Source organism: Bolinopsis microptera, chromosome 12, assembly GCF_026151205.1.
Source record: "Bolinopsis microptera isolate Bmic1 chromosome 12, MBARI_Bmic_1.0, whole genome shotgun sequence".
Classification (NCBI taxonomy): Eukaryota; Metazoa; Ctenophora; class Tentaculata; order Lobata; family Bolinopsidae; genus Bolinopsis; species Bolinopsis microptera.
The window spans coordinates 480554-500631 of NC_087083.1; the positions used below are offsets into that span (position 1 = coordinate 480554).

General features: G+C 38.0%; 1 protein-coding gene across 1 annotated transcript; it reads left to right on the forward strand.

The window, feature by feature from the left end:
• Nucleotides 1-672: 672 nt before the first annotated feature.
• LOC134824019 (calmodulin-like) lies at nucleotides 673-20012 on the forward strand. Its single transcript, XM_063835666.1, has 7 exons — nucleotides 673-696; nucleotides 17008-17106; nucleotides 17454-17569; nucleotides 17792-17858; nucleotides 18226-18321; nucleotides 18519-18823; nucleotides 19148-20012. The coding sequence occupies exons 2-4, from the start codon at nucleotides 17019-17021 to the stop codon at nucleotides 17831-17833; spliced, it is 246 nt and encodes an 81-aa protein (XP_063691736.1). The 5' UTR covers nucleotides 673-696; nucleotides 17008-17018; the 3' UTR covers nucleotides 17834-17858; nucleotides 18226-18321; nucleotides 18519-18823; nucleotides 19148-20012.
• The last annotated feature ends 66 nt before the right edge of the window (nucleotides 20013-20078 follow it).

Genomic DNA, 20078 nt, shown 5'->3' on the forward strand with positions numbered 1-20078 from the left:
AGTTGGCACGAGTACTGAGTACACTGTGCCTGCAGTCACGTGAGGCACGGATTTTTAGCTAGGCGGGGCTTTTGAAAAGCCGTGCGCGACGTGCCTAATGAGTTGTCACGTATCGTTGGCACGCGCTATAAACACAATATGTACCTATGGTCATTACATCTGACCGCACCATGACAACAGTCATGCCTCATGGTGACAACAGTCATAGTATGGTCGGGCCCTTAAATTCTGAGAATAAACTATGGGCGACATTCTTACAATTCCTTTACAATTTTGCTAGAACACCTCTTCTTTAAATTCATGATATTCATTAATCGTTGCTCAGTAGTCATGAGTTAAACATACAATTAACAGGTAATTGGGGACCAGTCGTACGTGACGTGGAAATAGAGTGGGATCTTGAGTCGACACCTTTAGAAATTAGCACTAATAGTGAGCTGGGGAGCGGCGATAAGGTGAGAGTGTACTTCCACTCAGCTGACGGAGGGATTGTAGGATCACTCTGGCTCAACTTCCTCTCTACTGTACAATACAGCCTCGGCTGGTGTCTTTCCCCAATGGCTTTAATCTATTTTATTCTACGTTTTAGTAGAAACAAATTATTACTCTTATAACAAAACATAATAGAGTTTTGCTTATCCAATTGTTTTATGTTTGCATATACTTTCAACACTACTATATAACAAATAATTTGAGGTATCGAATTATTACAAAGCAGTTGTTTAGTTTTTTTAAGAACTGACAATTTGTCATTTTGTCTTTCGGTCCTTGATCTTTGTAGCAGGGTGTTTAACATGGAAAAGATGGAGTTGGACCTGAAAATGATGGAGGAACAATTGGAAAAGATAAACTGCACTTCACTGAAGTGTTAAAGGTAAGAAAGATGATAAAGATAATAAGATTAAGATAACTATTGAATCCGCGGCTAGTGGGGACCTTTTAGGTTCATTTTCCAAACCAGACATGCTTGTCGTTATCCAGGATATTTACACTTTCTCTAAAAATGCTCTTCAACTAACAAAAACTGTTCTAGGAACAAAACAAGCCACAACTTCTACCAAACAGGAATCTCCAGATTTCAAAGAAATTATAAAGACACAGCTCAAAGAGGTACTAGCAGAAGTACTCCCTACAATACTACCCGATTTATTGACTTCAGTGGTGGCAACACTACCCAAAGAAAAGAAGACTCAAGAAGAAATGAAGCTCGCAGAAAAACACATTCTCACAGTGGAGAAAAAGACTGGGAGTTCTGAAGAACCCATTACAAAGGAGGATGAAAAGGAAATGAAAGGTTCCCTTAAAGTCAACCCAGTGAAGAACTATACAGTGTCCGGAAATACTGCAACTTTCAAGTTTGTGACCAGGGATCAACTTCAGAAAGCTGAGACAGTATTTAAATCTCAAGATAAATACAAAGTATCATCAAAATCTGAACCAGGAAAGAAGTTGGACCCCAAATTGTCTATTCGGAATATTCCCTCTGACATCACAAACAAGGAGACATTGCTAGAGAAACTTTTGGAAAAGAATGAAATACTGAAGTCCTCTTCTGGAAAAGACGATGCAGTAAAAGTGGTTTTCTTTGATGAGATTGAGAAATCGGCTGTCATCCGTGTCACTGCAGCAATGCGTGAGTTAATCAGACAAAACAGAGACTATATACACATTGACCTCAGGGAACACCATGTCACAGACCGAATTCATGTCATTCAATGTTATCATTGCCAGGAATTTGGTCACATGGCCAATTCCATGTACTGTAAAGCCAAAGATAAAGACCCAACATGTTTCTTCTGTGCAGGAAGCCACAAGTCGAAAGATTGTAATAACAAGAGTGAAAGTAGTAGTAGTAGTAAATCTTTCAAAGTACGAAATATCTCTTTAAAAGAGCATCCTAGGCACCTTATAGATATCAAAACGCATAAAAAAGAAAACAAAAACATCAACCATCTTCTAACTTCTTCCACTCCTCCCTATCTAAAGCTAAAAATCTAAGGTCTTCGAAATCAGTCAAATTCTTAAGTCTAATATCAAGATTTCTACTAGTCAAGTCTTTTCTAATAACATCTAATAAGTTTAAACATGGTCTACCCCGTCTCCCTTCCATAAAAATATCAGAATTTATAGCAAATAACATAGAGGTGTATGCTGGTGAGTCTTCCTGTCCTCTTAAGATATGTCCTAACATTCTCCATCGAAACTTAGAGACTCTCACAGACAAGGGAGTGCCATAACAACGAGCATAGAGTGCCTCATTAGAAATAACCCCAGTAGGCCATCTGATGTTGAGGATTCTTCGGAGGTGTTTGCGATGAGCAATATCAAGTTCATTCAACGAAGCTAGTGGTGCAGCCCAGGAGTTGCAGTTGTAGAGTAGAATAGAGACTACTTGTGCCTCGTAGATTTTGATCTTTCTTTGGACTGAAATCTTGCTCTTCATCCAAACTTTCTGAAATTTACTAAAGGCAACATTACCAAGGAATATTCGATTCTTGATATCCTTAACAGTGCACATCAACGATCCTAAAGTTTTGTTAGAGCGCCACTCTTCATCACCTCTATACACTTTGCCAACAATCACCTTGCGTTTAACAGTGGGTTTAGGATCTGCTAAATAAAAATGGACAAATTCAGTCTTGGAAGAATTGATATGAAGGTCCCACTGCTGGAATATATCTTTAGCGATAGGAAGCATTTCTTTGAGTGGAGCAAGTTCAGTGTTATTAAAGTCAATATCATCAGAGTATCCTGTTTCGAGTGGCATGAATTCTTCTGAGATAGGAGGATTAGGGATTGGATGATTCACTGGGTAAGGTGTTGATGATACTTGGGAGAGTACAGATCTGAGGTGAATAAGTGCAGCGGCTTCAACAACAGTAAATAGATTACCTGATAGTGCATCTCCTTGAAATGCTCCAGTTGTGCTTTGGAACTCGATTGATACAGTATTATTGACTTTTACTTTCAACACTGTGTTTGATAGTAGGAGCCGTACCATCCTAATTTCATCACTAGTACAGCCAGCATCTTCAAGAACATTGAGTACTGTTTCTCTGCTGATGGTGTCAAAGGCACTTGACATGTCTATACTCATTCTGTGGTAGCTCCAATGCTTTCTAAGTACCACTGAGGTTAGCATACGTTGAGACCAAATTATGTCGCCACAACTTCTGCCTCTCTTGTAAGCACTTTGTGTAGGACCGGTGTACTGATCTAGCTTGCCTTGGATACGTTTTAGGGTAATCATTGACAGTAATTTTCACAAGAGTGAAAATAATGTAAAAAAGATAAAGTGCTCTAACTGCGCCAAAAGTAGTAAACACTCGGAGAAGAACTCAGCAAAGACCCATAAAGCCTCTGATAACCTATGTCCCTCGTATGTAAGAGAACGGACTGGAATAATGAATAGAACAGCAGGATGTGAGAATGCAAAAAACTGGTACATACAGAAGACAAAGGAGACCAAACTACGCCTAGGAAGAGTTTAAGGATTGGAACGTTCAATGTTAGATCCCTAGTGAACAAAACAGTCGGAGTGTTAGAGCATCTTCAAGAAGTTGATTGTGACATCTGTTTTGTACAAGAAACCTTCTTTCGTGATAGAAACACAGCTAAGATAAAGGAGATCAAAGACCTTGGTTGGAATATACTCTCGGATCCAAGAAAACACAGAGGAGGAGGAGGTATAGCTATGCTATTTCGTGATGTGCTCCAGTTAAAGTGTAATAGTAAGGTCATGAAGTACAAATCCTTCCAAGTGATGGAATCACTGCTACAATCTCAACAAGATATTGTGAGACTTGTGAACTTGTATCGGCCTCCTTATACCAAGAAGGCTCGGTACACGGAGTGTGCCTTTTTAGAAGAATTCGAAGACTACCTTAAAGACCTCACAGTCAAACCTGGCTTCCCCATCATTGCTGGAGATTTCAACTTTCACATGGAAAAGCCTGAAGAACACTACCCAAAGAAGCTCTACCAACTCCTGGAGGAGTATGATCTATACCAACACGTTCCCCTTGAACCAACCCATGACCAAGGTGGAACCCTAGATCTTGTTGTGACTAACCGATCCTTCAAGGAAAAACTGACTTCATTCGAAATCTGTCCCTCTAGAACCAAATCTGACCACTTCCTTGTCCTCTTCGATGCAGACATCAAGACAAAGACCAAAGAAGACGCAAAATTCATGAACTACAGAAACTTTAATTTAATTGATACAGAACAGTTTAAAGAAGATATTTTAATTTCAAAACTGACAAACTTCCCTAAAGACATGTCTCCGAATGATGCCGTTGTCCTTTACAACACCGTGCTCACTCAGTTAATGGATAAACATTGTCCCTACATAAAAAAGAAGATTACTAAGAAGCCAATGCCTTGGTTAGACCTGGAACTTCGTATTCTCAGGCGAAAGAGAAGAACTGCTGAACGTGCGTGGAGAAAAGATAAAGTTGATGATATAGACAGTGCAAGATCTGAGTACCTGAGATCGGATTATGTTAAGCTAAGAGATGAGTTTTCCCGACTAGAGTTTGTCAAAAGATGCGCTCACCACAAAACCTCTCTTAGGTCCTCTTCAGGGGATACTAAAGCGTTGTACAAAAAAGTCAACAGGCTGAAAAGGTTGCAACCATCAGACAAGCCATTGAGAAGGAAGGAAAAGACAAAGACAAAAACAAAGACAAAAACAAAGACAAAGACAAAGACAAAGACAAAGACAAAGACAAAGACAAAGACAAAGACAAAGACAAAGACAAAGACAAAGACAAAGACAAAGACAAAGACAAAGACAAAGACAAAGACAAAGACAAAGACAAAGACAAAGACAAAGACAAAGACAAAGACAAAGACAAAGACAAAGACAAAGACAAAGACAAAGACAAAGACAAAGACAAAGACAAAGACAAAGACAAAGACAAAGACAAAGACAAAGACAAAGACAAAGACAAAGACAAAGACAAAGACAAAGACAAAGACAAAGACAAAGACAAAGACAAAGACAAAGACAAAGACAAAGACAAAGACAAAGACAAAGACAAAGACAAAGACAAAGACAAAGACAAAGACAAAGACAAAGACAAAGACAAAGACAAAAGCAAAGATATAAAAAAAGACAAAGACAAAGATGTAAACAAAGACAAAGACAAAGATGTAAACAAAGACAAAGACAAAGACAAAGACAAAGATAAAGACAAAGACAAAGACAAAGACAAAGACAAAGATATAGACAAAGACAAAGACAAAGACAAAGACAAAGACAAAGACAAAGACAAAGACAAAGACAAAGACAAAGACAAAGACAAAGACAAAGACAAAGACAAAGACAAAGACAAAGACAAAGACAAAGACAAAGACAAAGACAAAGACAAAGACAAAGACAAAGACAAAGACAAAGACAAAGACAAAGACAAAGACAAAGACAAAGACAAAGACAAAGACAAAGACAAAGACAAAGACAAAGACAAAGACAAAGACAAAGACAAAGACAAAGACAAAGACAAAGACAAAGACAAAGACAAAGACAAAGATCCTGTTCTGATAAAGACTGCATCTTTGATAATTTCTCTGAGATAACAGCTGATGAACTCAAAGACCTGGTATCAAAGATGTCCAACAAGTTCTGCTGCTTGAATCCGATCCCAGCATTTCTCTTAAAAAACTGTGTCGATGAACTAACACCTTTTTTACTTCATGTATTGAACTCATCCTTGAAGACTGGAGTCTTTCCCTCAGAAATGAAGAAAGCAGTCATCAAACCGACATTGAAGAAGGAAAAATGCTGATGTTGATATTCTCAGTAACTATCGACCAGTGTCTACCTTTCTGCCTTCTCTAAGATCCTAGAGAGAATTGTACTAAACCAGCTTAATGTCCATCTAACGAACCATAGCCTTTACCTCAAAAGTCCAATCTGGATAGCGCCCTAATCATAGCTGTGAAACATTACTTGTTAGAATGTGTGATGATCTAAACAAAGAAATTGAAGCTGGGAATGTTGTTATAGTTGTACTTCTCGACTTAAGTGCAGCATTTGATACCATTGACCACACAGTCTTATTGAAAAGCTTATGAAAGGACTATGGAATTACTGGAAGTGCACTGCAATGGATAAAGTCCCTACCATGAGAAAAGACACTTCTTGTGTTAAGATTGATGATACTCTTTCATCTTTCTTGGAGCTGCTGTTTGGAGTTCCCCAGGGATCACTCTTGGGCCTATTCTTTTCATCCTTTATATCAAAGCTCTCCAGAAAATTGCGGCCAAATATGGTCTTGATATACAGCTCTATGCAGATGATTCTCAACTGTACATCTCATTTAAACCAAACCGTGTGGTACAGTTCATTGATGTCCAAGACAGAACAAACCAAATGTCTTGCAGAGATAAAAGCATGGATGGTGTGAACAACTACATGAAACAGAACGAAACAAAGACAGAACTACTGTGTTAGGGAAAGAGCCATGTTCTTAAAAAGTGTGAACTCAGTGTCAGACTGCAATTTGGAAGCACTGAAATTCTGCCTACGGAGTGTAAAGGAGACAGCTGGAAGAGTCTGGGTGTCAATTTGATGAAACTCTAAATATGGAAAGACAGATCAATAATGTCAAAAGGAAATGCAGCTGGACAATGATGAATCTAAGAACCATTGGTCGTTACCTTGATGAAGGCATTAAATGATGCTGGTGAAACAACTGGTCATATCTAAATTAGACTACTGTAATTCTCTTTACATGAATCTACCCAAGACCAGATTGAACAAACTTAGATCAACCCTTAATTGGGGCAGTTCGTTTCATCTATAACATAGAAGAGAGGGCCACGGACTTGGTTCCCCTTCTATAAGAAGGCCCCACATACTCCCTATAGACCAACGAATCTTCTTTAAAAGTTTGTCTTTTAACCCACAAATCAGTTCACGGTATGCACCTGATTACCTCAAAGCACTACTGGATGTGGATGTAGTGATAAAGAACTCTCAAACACCATGACCATGACCAGGTCGAAGAGACCCTGATGACCATCTCATGCTCAAGGTACCAAAGAATAAAAGATCCAAAATTGATGACAGACGTTTCTCAAGCCATGCACCGATTGCATGGAACTCTCTTCCCCTGATGTTGAGATGAATCACTGATACCAACTGTTCATCAAGCGAATGTTAAAGAATCATTTAAATAATCAGTTCTGATGTTTTTCTTTCCATTGTCTTCACTTTGCAAGACACATTGGCTTTTACTTTTTACCGCACTCCATTTTATGCCTTGATCTCTTACTTACTTGGATCTGATTCTTTCTTGATTGATTATGTCACTGTACTAACCTTTATTATACCTACATGTACTGTATGGTTTCTGCTTCTCTTTAGTTTAGTGTGGTTTACAATAAAAGATGTTTTAATTTTTGTCTTTGCCTTATGCCTGAGTTATACTTTAGTTCACTTTTTACACTTTTGCTCACATCACTCACAGTCAGCCGCTCTGACATGGTTAACCACCTTCTTGTGTGTTGGTTAATCAATATGAGCGGGATATAAATACCTCATTTCATTTCATTTCATTTCATATCCAAAACCAAAAATTGAGTTATGAGTACATTTAACCGTAAAAATTGAAATGTCATCAGAGTTTGCCATTAATCAAATTGGCGCTCCTATCTGATTCCAACAGCTATAAGTATAAGTATAATAACAAACAAAAGCAAAAATGCATACTTTTTCACACAGTTAAAACCCACGATAGCCAAAAATAAGAACAATTCAGTTGCTTTTTTACTCTAACTGCAATGAATCGCTCGCGTTCCCCACTTAAAATTTCTGTGAAAAGGCCCATGAGGGTATTAAAAGTGATCTAGTTCGGTGTCATTTTGGACGCTGATTCCGATCACCCCCCTGGTACGTATAGTAGGCTGACGTAGAGTAAAAATAAAAATGCCTTCCCCTGGAGAGTTTATGGGCAAAAAACCGTTCTGGTCACGTGACAGGCTAGTAAAACACGAATTCGAATGTTAAGGGTTCGTTATGGATAGCTCCAGAGTAACTATTAGGGTTAGGGTGGGGTTACGTTTTTATGTAAAACCGTATCATTCGGCTGCAAAACCATAAAAACCAAAGTCATGTGATAATTTTTGGGCGAGCGAATTTAGTAAGAGCCGTAAAATAACATATACTATATTAATTAGTATATATTATGCTTATTTTTATATTGTATATATATACAAATACCAAACTTTAAGCCAAGGCTCAAAATGAGTTGCAGGATCATTCGAATAAATGAACAACCTTAAATTTGAATAAATGTACAATGATCTTAATTAATAGGAGTCTCCGCAGCAAGTACAGTGTACACTCGCACATCATTTATTATAAATAATAATGACAATCAAATAACACAATATCTTTTACCGTGGTGCCCCCCCGGCGCTTTACAATAGGGGAAATTCGACGATACAGGGGGAGCCGCCATCGGCGCGGCGGGTCATAAACGTATACAAACAATATCAGGGCACAGCTTTAAATTTTTTTACATTTTAAAAAAAAACAACAAATAACACGTGGCAATCAAAGTGCTAAATTTAAAAAGCGTTTTTGAAAAAGGAATATTTTCCCGAAAAATTTTGGCGCTTTAAAGTTACGAAAAAATTTAAAGGGGCCCTTTAAGTTATTCAAAACGGCTCCTTTGCATATGCGTAGGTTTTTTAACATTTAAAAAAATTTTTTTATCAGCCCCGTTCACGGGGAAAAAAAAATTTGTTTTTTATAATTCTGACCCATCAGGTGTCACATTTTTTAATGTCTTTTCTTTCCTTTGAGTGGAGCAAGAGTAAAAGGGGTAATGAAACGAAGTGAGCCCCCAAAAAAAAAACACCCGTTAGTCCCGCTAACGAATACCCTCAGGGGGGCATTTTCACCCCCCCCCCACCCCAAAAACAAAACACCAGGTGCACAGCCGTTTGGAGAAAATTTTTTGTAAAGGGGTAGAAAGAAGGGAAACTTTTCCTCTTTTTTGTACCCCGTTCCAGCAGAGGGGGGAGGGAAGAAAAGGAGGGCCAAACCAAACGAAAGTTAAGTAAGCATCCCTGCACCTCTGAAGGGGAAAGGAAAAGTTGGGGGTTGCAGTTCTCCCTTTATACTCCCACGGGCCCGGGAGAGGAGCGTATCGAAAAAGAACCAATTTGGGAAAAAATAACACTGAGGTAAAGGGAGTTTCTCTGTCAGGCTGGAGCCCGGGATTTTAAGAGGGAGAGACCCCCACCTTTTATCCAAAAAAAAAATAGAGCTATTTGGGAGAACAGGCTTGGAACAAGGGGAGGCTGAGGATCGGTATTCCGGGGGGAAGAACATGGGCTCCCCCTTCAAGGTTACGTTGTAACCCCCCTTTTTATTTGGGGCAAGGGTATTGTCATTGTCAGGAGGATTTGTTTAAGGTTAATGGTGTTGCGGAGTGGACACGTGTCGCCCCCTGCAGGTTTTTGGGGGTTTTTGAAGTTTTGAGGGGGTTTTTGGGGTTTAAGAAGTTTTTTGGGGTTTAAGAAGTTTTGGAGGTTTTTTGGGGGGTTTTTGGGAATTTTGGAAGTTTTTTGGGGGTTTTGGAGGTTTTGGAAGTTTTGGAAGTTTTGGAAATTTTGGAAGTTTTAGAAGTTTTGGAAGTTTTGGAGGTTTTAGAAGTTTTGGAGGTTTTAGAAGTTTTGGAGGTTTTAGAAGTTTTGGAGGTTTTGAAAGTTTTGGAAGTTTTAGAAGTTTTAGAAGTTTTGGAAGTTTTAGAAGTTTTAGAAGTTTTAGAAGTTTTGGAAGTTTTGGAAGTTTTGGAAGTTTTTGAGGTTTTAGAAGTTTTGGAAGTTTTGGAAGTTTTAGAAGTTTTGGAAGTTTTAGAAGTTTTAGAAGTTTTGGAAGTTTCAGAATTTTTTTGAAGTTTTGAAAGTTTTTGGAAATTTTAGAAATCAACAAGTTTTGCTAGCTTTGCCTTTAGTTTTACAGATTTAGAAGGTTATACAAGTTTTAAAACTTCTAAAACTTTTACAAGCTTTAAAAAATGTAAATTTACGGCCGTGCACAAAATTAATATCCTATGTAAAAAGGAAAAAACCAGTTACCCTGCACTGCATCCAGAATGTTACAGTTCCAAAGATCCAGAATGGCTTGAAAAACAACATAACCTGATCGGCGATCGCGGGAAATAAAATGAGAGAAGAATGTACTTTTTAATGTTGAGAATGAGCGTTTGACTGCATAAACGGGTTCCAAACGTACTGTGTATTCGTAGAGTTTATACATTTCTTCACTACATGACATATTAGTATTGCATGCATATTATAATTATGCCTACAAATTTGGTTTATACATTAATAACAAAATGAAAGGTAAATATTTCAAACTGTTGTACATTGTAAGTGTAACAGCTGGCAATTATATATTAACAATTTGGTCGTTTTAGTAATCAACCAGCCTGGACGTAAATCAAAATGCAATGGACATAATATATAATTATAAGCTGATAGCAATAACAGCATTTCAGCAGAGCTATAAACTTTTAAACCTAAGGTCCCCAGGCCGGGCCAGTAAACTTGACCGAAGGATTATGTATAGTCTAGGTTGCAAAGGTAGCTGACAGTTAATTATGAAACTTTATAAAACTCCCACTCGCGAACACGCACAAAAAATAAAAGATCTCAGGTGTAATTTTAAATAATCCCCACGGCCATGCATTGCATTTTGGAAACCGAAAAGTGTTGAAGTTTAATTTAAGTCCATATAATTATACTCATGTATTGGTATGAACTTTAAACTCGCACGCATGTACATAATAATACTTATAGTGCTCGCAACAGTGCAGTGGTTGAACTTAAAGTCTGTGGCCCGGACGGCGAGCCAGTCAAAACGATTGTTGTTTGACTGGTTCGTCGTATAGCAGTGCATTTAAACTATTACAAAGAACTACTAGTACTGATGTTATGTACAATGTAAATGTAGTATGTTACAGCAGTTATACGATCCAAAAATTAAACCAAAATATGGGAACTCGAGTGCAATGCAGCGAGCCCCAATAATTTATGAATGACGTGAAGCGTAGCTATTTGCAGAGAACTATAACTCAAGTACAGATTTAATTTTATTAAAAGAAGCAATTGGCCACACGAGAAGCACGAAACGCACAACTTTTAGATTTCTCATTAGAAATAGAAATAGAATGATTGATTCGGAGGAACTTAAACAATTTAATTTAAACTCAGACTAGTATGCTCCTGATGATAGCAGTGCAGTTGAGCTTTAGTCCTTTACCGAGAAACAATTAATTATAATACTGCACGATCCAGTTTAAGAGCTCTTTATGTAGTTTAGCCTTAGGTATAACGAAGGAAAGGCAAAAGTCAGCAAAATATGGAGTCGCCTATCCAATTATCATTATAAGATTATATAACAGGATTTTACAAGCAAATTAATTGATAAAGATAATCTAATAGCAATTATTAATTAATAGTTTAAATTCCCGACATTTATTGCTGTTTGCAAGATCTTTCATTTCATCAACGTCACGAATGTTGCCAATAGAACTTAAGTTTCAAAAAACAAAATCATCAGCTGGTGACCAGGTGCACAGCTGCATTTATTATAAACACGATGAAGGCAGATCTTTAGGGGCCATCTACATAGGACGTCCGCCTAAATCGCAGTTTTTCAGACCACCCCCTCCCCCTGTCCGGGTGTGTCCGAATTTTCAAAACCATCCCTTCCCCGGGCCCCCCGGCTGGACGTCCGGATTTCCAGTTACTTTTAAAAGTACAAATAAAACCAACTTAAATTCAATTTCAATAAAATTTGTAGTTACTTCAAACAGACAATAATACATTTAGTGTCGAACAACTTTAGCACAGTTACATTTAAGTGTAGCCATGCAATCGAATACGTTTTAAGGCAGTTGGGGAATATGCGAGTTGTGTCTCGGCTAGCTCTCATGAGCTGTTCTGGGAATCGACTTCTCCTTCAAAATACAGGGATCTAAACTTACAAAGTAATTAGTGTCAAAGAGTTGAAATAAATGGGACTTTTTCATTAATTCTGCCAAAATTTCCAGACGTCCGGATTTTCAAAAACCACCCCCCTCCTCCTGTCTGGATTTGTCCGAAATTCAAAATCCCCAATCCCGCCCCCTCCCTATTTGCCGGACGTCCTAAGTAGATGGCCCCTTAGAGACCAGCATGTCCAGTAAAAGTAATCATAGTCGGCCTACATGCACTTTGAACTTTTAGTACACTGAATAGATTGATAAATACCGTCACAATTTGTCAAAATTGTACGCCTCATATATGGTATATAAGTTGAGCTGCAGGGAAGATATAATCACTGATCAAGCTGGTTAATTGATTGCCTGGTGGGATCAGTGTGACACGGCAAATCACATGACACGGCGATGTCCCCAGCTGATGCGGTTTGATATCGGACTATTATATACGACACATGCAGCTATATATTAGCATCTGATAGTTGTGATAGTTGGCCCTGGGACTGTGTGTGCTTTTAGTATTACTTTAAACTGATACCCACTGCAATGGTCACAATGTTTAGTTGTGTTTTAAAGATTTATACTATTTTCACAACTACAATTAAATATATTTGTTGAGGTACAGATGGAGGTGTCTCCCTGGAGTATGTGCTGCTAAGAGTAAGGATCGTTCACATACTTATACGCAATCACATCCCCCCTCCCCTCAGCTGATTACGTAATATGTGAACGACCCCTTGCTTAATAAAAATGATTTGAAACAAAAAATGTTGCTGACGTCAGCAACCGGCAGCATTTTCAAACCCCCGTTTGTCTTTGTTACTTAACAAAAGCAAATCTATAACGAAATTGAAAATAGTTTTAAACTCCTGCAATAAGGGATTGTTCACATTTAACGTAATCACTTTTTGGACCATTTTTACCCCCCCCCCCCCCTCTGTAATCAGTTTTAACTTTTACACATAGCTATATCGTGTCACAATTACAGTAGCGTGATCATTTGGAAACCCCCCGGCCCCTCGGCTGATTACGTATAATATATGTGAACGACCCCTAATAAAACAAATCTACTTTTCATTTTATTCCTATAATATACATTACTTCTCAATGCTCATCTAATCCAGAAAAGAAACGTATTTAATCAGTTATTATTCGACTCTAGAAATATATTCGTTGTTTAAAACAGATTTATACCGTTTAAATGTATAATCAGTAGTCAATGACTAGACGTAAAAAAGGGACAAATACAGGGTTATTGAAAATTACAAAGAATAAAATGGCGTCTGGACTTGGGACCAGCTCATAGTACATTTCATTAATGCCCTCTGAAAACCATTCTGCTAGCAAAAAATGATATTGTTAGGTAAAACGTACTGAAAATTAAAATTCAGATTAAAAATTGAAAACGGACTGAACTAACAAAAAGAATGACACGTCATGCTAAAATACATATTCCGAAGTAAAATTAATCCCAAATTTTCCCCAAATGTTAAAATACTTCAATATTGCAAGGCAGCAATATTGAAACTTATAAATAAACTTTGGATTTCATGTTTGGATGCTTTGTCCGCGGAACAACACTATAATAGGCTTACCATCGATCAAATTCAATAATCACCTTAACAGGTTTACTCTGCTATGTTCTAGTTTAACGGATGGTAATTGTAGAAAGTTTGGTCGAGACTATATTGGTGTTTTTTCCACAAATTATATCGTTTCGGCGTCTTTATGATTACAAATATAGCGATTATGAACATTTTACCAGTTCTATATTATACATTTTTTTAAATAATCGTTACAGCTAATGTAATCTTTTACAGTACCTAAATCATAAATATTTCTAAAGGGGATTTAAAACCAACCCAGAAATTCCTATTTTCTATTTAACTTTCCAAGAAGCTTCACCAGTATATCTCTGCCAAACTTTCCATTGTGCTTTCGACCAAACTTATTCGACCAGTAGTTTTCTAGCAGCCAGTAGTTTTCTACCAACCAGTAGTTTTCTACCGATCAATGGTTTTCTACCGGCCAGTAGTTTTCTAGTACCGGCCAGTAGTTTTCTAGTACCGGCCAGTAGTTTTCTAGTACCGGCCAGTAGTTTTCTACCGACCAGCAGTCTTCTATCGGTCAGTAGTTTTTTACCGACCAGCAGTCTTCTATCGGTCAGTAGTTTTCTACCGACCAGTAGTTTTCTAGGCAGTTTTTCTACCGACCAGTAGTCTTCTATCGGTCAGTAGTTTTCTACCGACCAGTAGTTTTCTAGGCAGTTTTTCTACCGACCAGTAGTTTTCTAGGCAGTTTTTCTACCGACCAGTAGTTTTCTAGGCAGTTTTTCTACCGACCAGTAGTTTTCTAGGCAGTTTTTCTACCGGCCAGATGTTCTCTACCGACCAGCAGTCTTCTATCGGTCAGTAGTTTTCTACCGACCAGTAGTTTTCTAGGCAGTTTTTCTACCGACCGGCACACACACTCACACAAATCATACAGGATGTCTAATCAGATGATCAACAGGAATAATCCAGATCACGTGATTAAGTATGTTAATCACGTGACACAAACAGTTGGCTCTGATTGGTTCTGGACTTCTAAGAATGGCCACGAGTTTCTCAGAAATAGAATGCATGCACTGTAACAGTGCTTTGTGAAGATTTCATCCCGGATGTGCCATTGTGATCATGAGCATTTCAAGCGAATTTCCAGGCTAAATCCTATTTATTGTTATGTAACTGATAATAGGTGCAGTTTGATGTTCATTGGGCCGGGATAACAACAAACCAAATAATAATGCTATCATTTTCGATGCAGATGCTTTACAATTTTGTCTTTTTTGTGAGGGATGAGTTTTCCTGTTTATCAAGCCCTAATATACAAACTTAATGTTAAAACAGCTTATTTCTGGCAAATTCTGACGTCATTGGGGGGGGGGGGGGGGGGGGGGGGGGGAGGTAAAATTGGCCAAAATCTTGATGACGTCATATGTGAACGCTCTTTAACCACATATTATATTTACCCATTTTTAACCCCCCATTTCTTGCAGTTGCACGTACAATTTGTCATATTGGTGGACAAGAATATTTTCCCCACTTTAGTAATAGTATCCAGATCTAACTTGAATTAAAAGCATTCTCTCTCTCTCTCTCTCTCTCTCTCTCTCTCTCTCTCTCTCTCTCTCTCTCTCTCTCTCTCTCTCTCTCTCTCTCTCTCTCTCTCTCTCTCTCTCTCTCTCTCTCTCTCTCTCTCTCTCTCTCTCTCTCTCTCTCTCTCTCTCTCTCTCTCTCTCTCTCTCTCTCTCTCTCTCTCTCTCTCTCTCTCTCTCTCTCTCTCTCTCTCTCTCTCTCTCTCTCTCTCTCTCTCTCTCTCTCTCTCTCTCTCTCTCTCTCTCTCTCTCTCTCTCTCTCTCTCTCTCTCTCTCTCTCTCTCTCTCTCTCTCTCTCTCCTCCCTCCTCCCTCCCTCCCTCCCCCTCCCCCTTCCTCCCTCCCTCCAGCTCCCTCCAGCTTCCTCCCTCCCTCCCTCCCTCCCTCCCTCCCTCCCTCCCTCCCTCCCTCCCTCCCTCCCTCCCTCCCTCCCTCCCTCCCTCCCTCCCTCCCTCCCTCCCTCCCTCCCTCCCTCCCTCCCTCCCTCCCTCCCTCCCTCCCTCCCTAATAGCTCGGTACTACATTCATAAAACGATTGTGGCTGAAGTCTGCCTGGGTCCAGGAGCGCGGTAATACTAATAGTTTCAATTGTTGGTATAATTGTGGGTTGAGAATATGCAATGTTCGTATTCCTTCCCTAACTACAAGTAGATGCAGAACTATAATAGGTTTAATTGCAAAAGTATGTCATATTCTGTTGGTTGGGATCGAATTGAAAACAAGTTGAGTAAATACCTAATAATTGCAACACAGATAGCAGTCTACTGAAGTTTCGATTACTGGTATTGGTAATTGTTGCTAGTGATCTAGTCTTATGGGAAGTGGGAACCTGTGCATGCCGCATGGTAGAGCAAAACGAGGATATCCGAGACATGGTAGCTATTTCTCTAATCTCTATACTACGGGATAAACTCTGAAGAAGAACTTATAATGTCGATGCGGGACATGTGAATGCATGAAAAGGTTTATCTGACTTAGATCAGACCTAGTAATATTTATGGGTTGCGAGCTTGTTCCCCTGCTTGTGACGGACTTCTAGTCTGACTCTAGATAATAGAGTCGCGGAAATAGTAAGAACCACGTTGTTGACCTTGAGGTCAACAACGTGGTTCTTACTAATAATTGATCAATTAGATCTCAATCTGATAAAGATATAGGATCTGATCCTCTTAATTGCTTCTTCATCGTTTATCAGGGAGTGGCATAGGCTGATGCGACCACCCCTGTTTAAGCTGGCAATGTCTAGCTTCGGTAGATGAATTGTGTTGTCCATCTGAGGGGTATAGTTGTACTATATACTTGGAGGACTTCGCCGCTTCGACGCGCCGCGCGAACTAGCATTCTTGCTTAGCATCGTCGATCGTTGACATCGTCAATCAAAGTTGTACTTGTTGGTCAGCTTTTTGGTCACATACTCGTTTGATAGATGAGTCATGTTATAAACATGTAGCTTTAAGTTATGATGCTTATAAATTTTATTGTTCCGAAAAGAAACCAATATTTCTTAATATACATATTTTTAGACTTACTCGCCTTAACCAAACTCTTGAGTCTTGAATAACCTTTATTGATTTACATTTTAACATACATGATTACCTACTAGTGATTAATCGTATTTAATTCATTATTGTTTATAATTACTATAATAATACGTTTTATTTGATCAGTACGAACAGAGGTACAGCACAAACCCATATAGTTATACATTGACTGCAGCGATTGTATAGTTCTTTTATAGATTTCTTTTTTGCATTATTTTTGTAGTACTTACAACAATTTTGTTTTTACGTTAAAATTATTAACTTGATTATAGTGGAAATTGGTGGATGTGCCCGAAAATTTTAACGCTAATACTTTACTACAATTACAGAGACCAGAAGGATGTCGGGATTGTCAAGGAAAAACTTGACAAAAGTATTTCAGTCTTTCGATACTGATAATAATGGGTTCATCTCAGTCCAGGAATTAGGTGAGTTAATCAGACAATTACTAATTAATTAAATAATGTAAGGTAAATTGTTTTAGGGCAGTCTAACTCCAAAGAATGTTGATAGTTGGATAATATCCGGTCATGATAATAATAACATACTCCAACATTTGATATTTCTAAATAATGTGTTTACGTAATATAAGTCATGTGATAGTTGAGTGATTAATCAATAATCATGATCCTTTTTATAACTTTATAACACATCAACTTTTAAAACTTTCAATTGTAGTTAATTGTACCACACCTTGAAAGTTGATTTCACTTTTTATTTCTGTCAGTATTATTGACAAATATTGATTCACTTTCACTTTCACTTTCACTTACAGGGAACTGTTTGCGTAAGTTGGGTCACCAGGTCACCAGTCAGGAGGTGGAACAACTCATTAATACCTCAGACATTGACTCGGACGGTAAAATGAACCTTGACGAGTTCATTTCCATGGTACGATACAATTATAATTACATAGAATAATTATAGTCCTCATATTTTGTTTGATCCTGAGCTCATGATAGTCGGCGCCTTGCACGAGTGATTTTTCTTGACCACCAGAAATATCCATACTTACAGCTTTTAATCACTTCAGAATAGCATAACCTTATTTTCTTACTGTTTTTATTATAATATAAATGAAGTATAATTAATTAAATATGTTGTCCATATCAGGTAAGAGCTGAAGCCGCACAGCAGAAGAGGATGTTGACATGAGAAAGGCGTTTTCAATGTTCGACAAGTAAGCAACACTGGGTACCAACACTGTTGGTAACACTGGGTAACCAACACTGTGTACCAACACTGTTGGTAACACTGTTGGTAAAACTGTTGGTAAAACTGTTGGTAACACTGTTGGTAAAACTGTTGGTAACACTGTTGGTAACACTGTTGGTAACACTGTTGGTAACACCCTTGGTAACACTGTCGGTAACACTGTTGGTAACACCTAGTAAAAATTAACACCTATATATCTTCACCTTTAGTAGTGACTATAACTGTTAGAAAATCCATAATTCATTATCGATAGTTTTATTATTAAGTACTCTGTACTGTAAGTGTTAACATTTGCTAATGCACGTGACCATTTCACTAATGCACGTGCCCAGAAACGGAGATGGTACGATAACTAGAGACGAGCTACGAGAAGTTCTGAATCAACTGGGAGAAAGTCCGACTGAAAGTGACCTTACCACAATGTACCAGTAAGTTGCACACGTGCCAAAACGCACAGTGCACGTGCAGACACGCACTTTTACAGTGTGATGCGCACCTTTAATACAGTGAACTTTATTGCTAATATCTCCCATGACCTTTAAAGTATTTAAAAATTTTAACGAGAATCAGGTATTAACGACAAAATAACATGCTGTCCAAATACTGATTTATCCGCATTCCACAGGGATGCAGATAAAGATGGGGATGATAAGATAACATTTGAGGAGTTCAAACACATGATCGAGATGGTGGAATAGACGGTGGTGTAGATGGAGATTATAAAGGACACGGTATATGAGGAGAAGTAGAGGACGCACTGCACATTTGTTCCGGCAGAATTGTTGAGTCCCGAGTCAGTACACAATTTGCCGAATAATTTCTGCATTTTCATTTGCACATTTGAAATAAAAATCAGAAAGTGCGGACTGCGGGATCGCACAATTTTAAATTTTACTGCACTTAAATGTGGCACAGAAAACAGTTATTTATGTTTAAACTTATCAAATTTAACTTTTTTTTCTTTTTTTTTTATCTAGACACTTATTTTACTTCGGTGTATTCCAACAGCCACAATGTTACACAAGTGCAACCAGCCAATTACAGGAAGCCGAAGGATCTTTTTGGCCAGTGACGGTTAAGGTAGTGTGTACCATACTTTCATTCGTCCGAGACTTTGCTGCAATGTGCAGCTCCTCATTTAACCCTCACACCCGATTTCTCGAGTATTCGGCTGAGTAGACCGGGGGGCTGCATAGACCACTCATGATCCTTAGCTGAACGTCGACGACGCTCACCCCACGACCAGGCAGTCAGTGGGTTTCGAACTCGCAACCTAACGATTGTAAGACAGGCGTTCTAACCAACTGCGCTACCTGGCCGTTACTTAAATAAGTAAATTAATTTAAATAAAATTAGAAGTAACTATCGTGAAGTAATATCATGAATGCATGAACGTGATGCTAAGCTGTCGATAATTTCATTATGTAATAATCTGTTACGAAGTACGAATCGTTATTATCACTACTTATTTTATTCATACTACATAAACATGACACCAGGGTATATGCCTATGGTGCCCTGACCATTTTAACCATAATAACCTCAATAGAATTAATCTGATACATCAAATCCTACGTCTTTCTTTTTAACTAAAGTATCTAGAACTATAAAGTCGTAAAATTTGAAAGGAGATCGATTTGGTACAACCAGTGATCATTTAGCATGAAATTTACATTATTATTATATCTGTACTTACCTTTATTATGCCTACATATTATATTGTGTGGTTTCTGCTTCTTTTTAGTTTAATGTTGTTTACAATAAATATTTTCTAATTTTGTCTTTGCCTTATGATGAGTTATACTTTTGATCATTTTTACACATTCGCTAACATCACTCACAGTCAGCCGCTCTGACATGGTTAACCACCTTCCTTGTGTTGTTGGTTAATCATATGAGCCGTGAGCGCGATATAAATACCTCATTTCATTTCAAGTATAATACGCAGTATTCTGTTGAAAGCGTTATTTGTTATTCTGCTGTAAGACTTATTGTAATAATTACTATATGGTGTATATTATTTACCATAATGTTAACTTTAAACGATATTATATTTACTGTAAACGATATTATATCTAGTTTCATTGTATGTATAATTACTATATTCACTGTATACGATACTGTTTAGTTTTTATTGTGTACGATATAAGCAACCTTCAAATTAAACCAACCTTTGGTACACCGA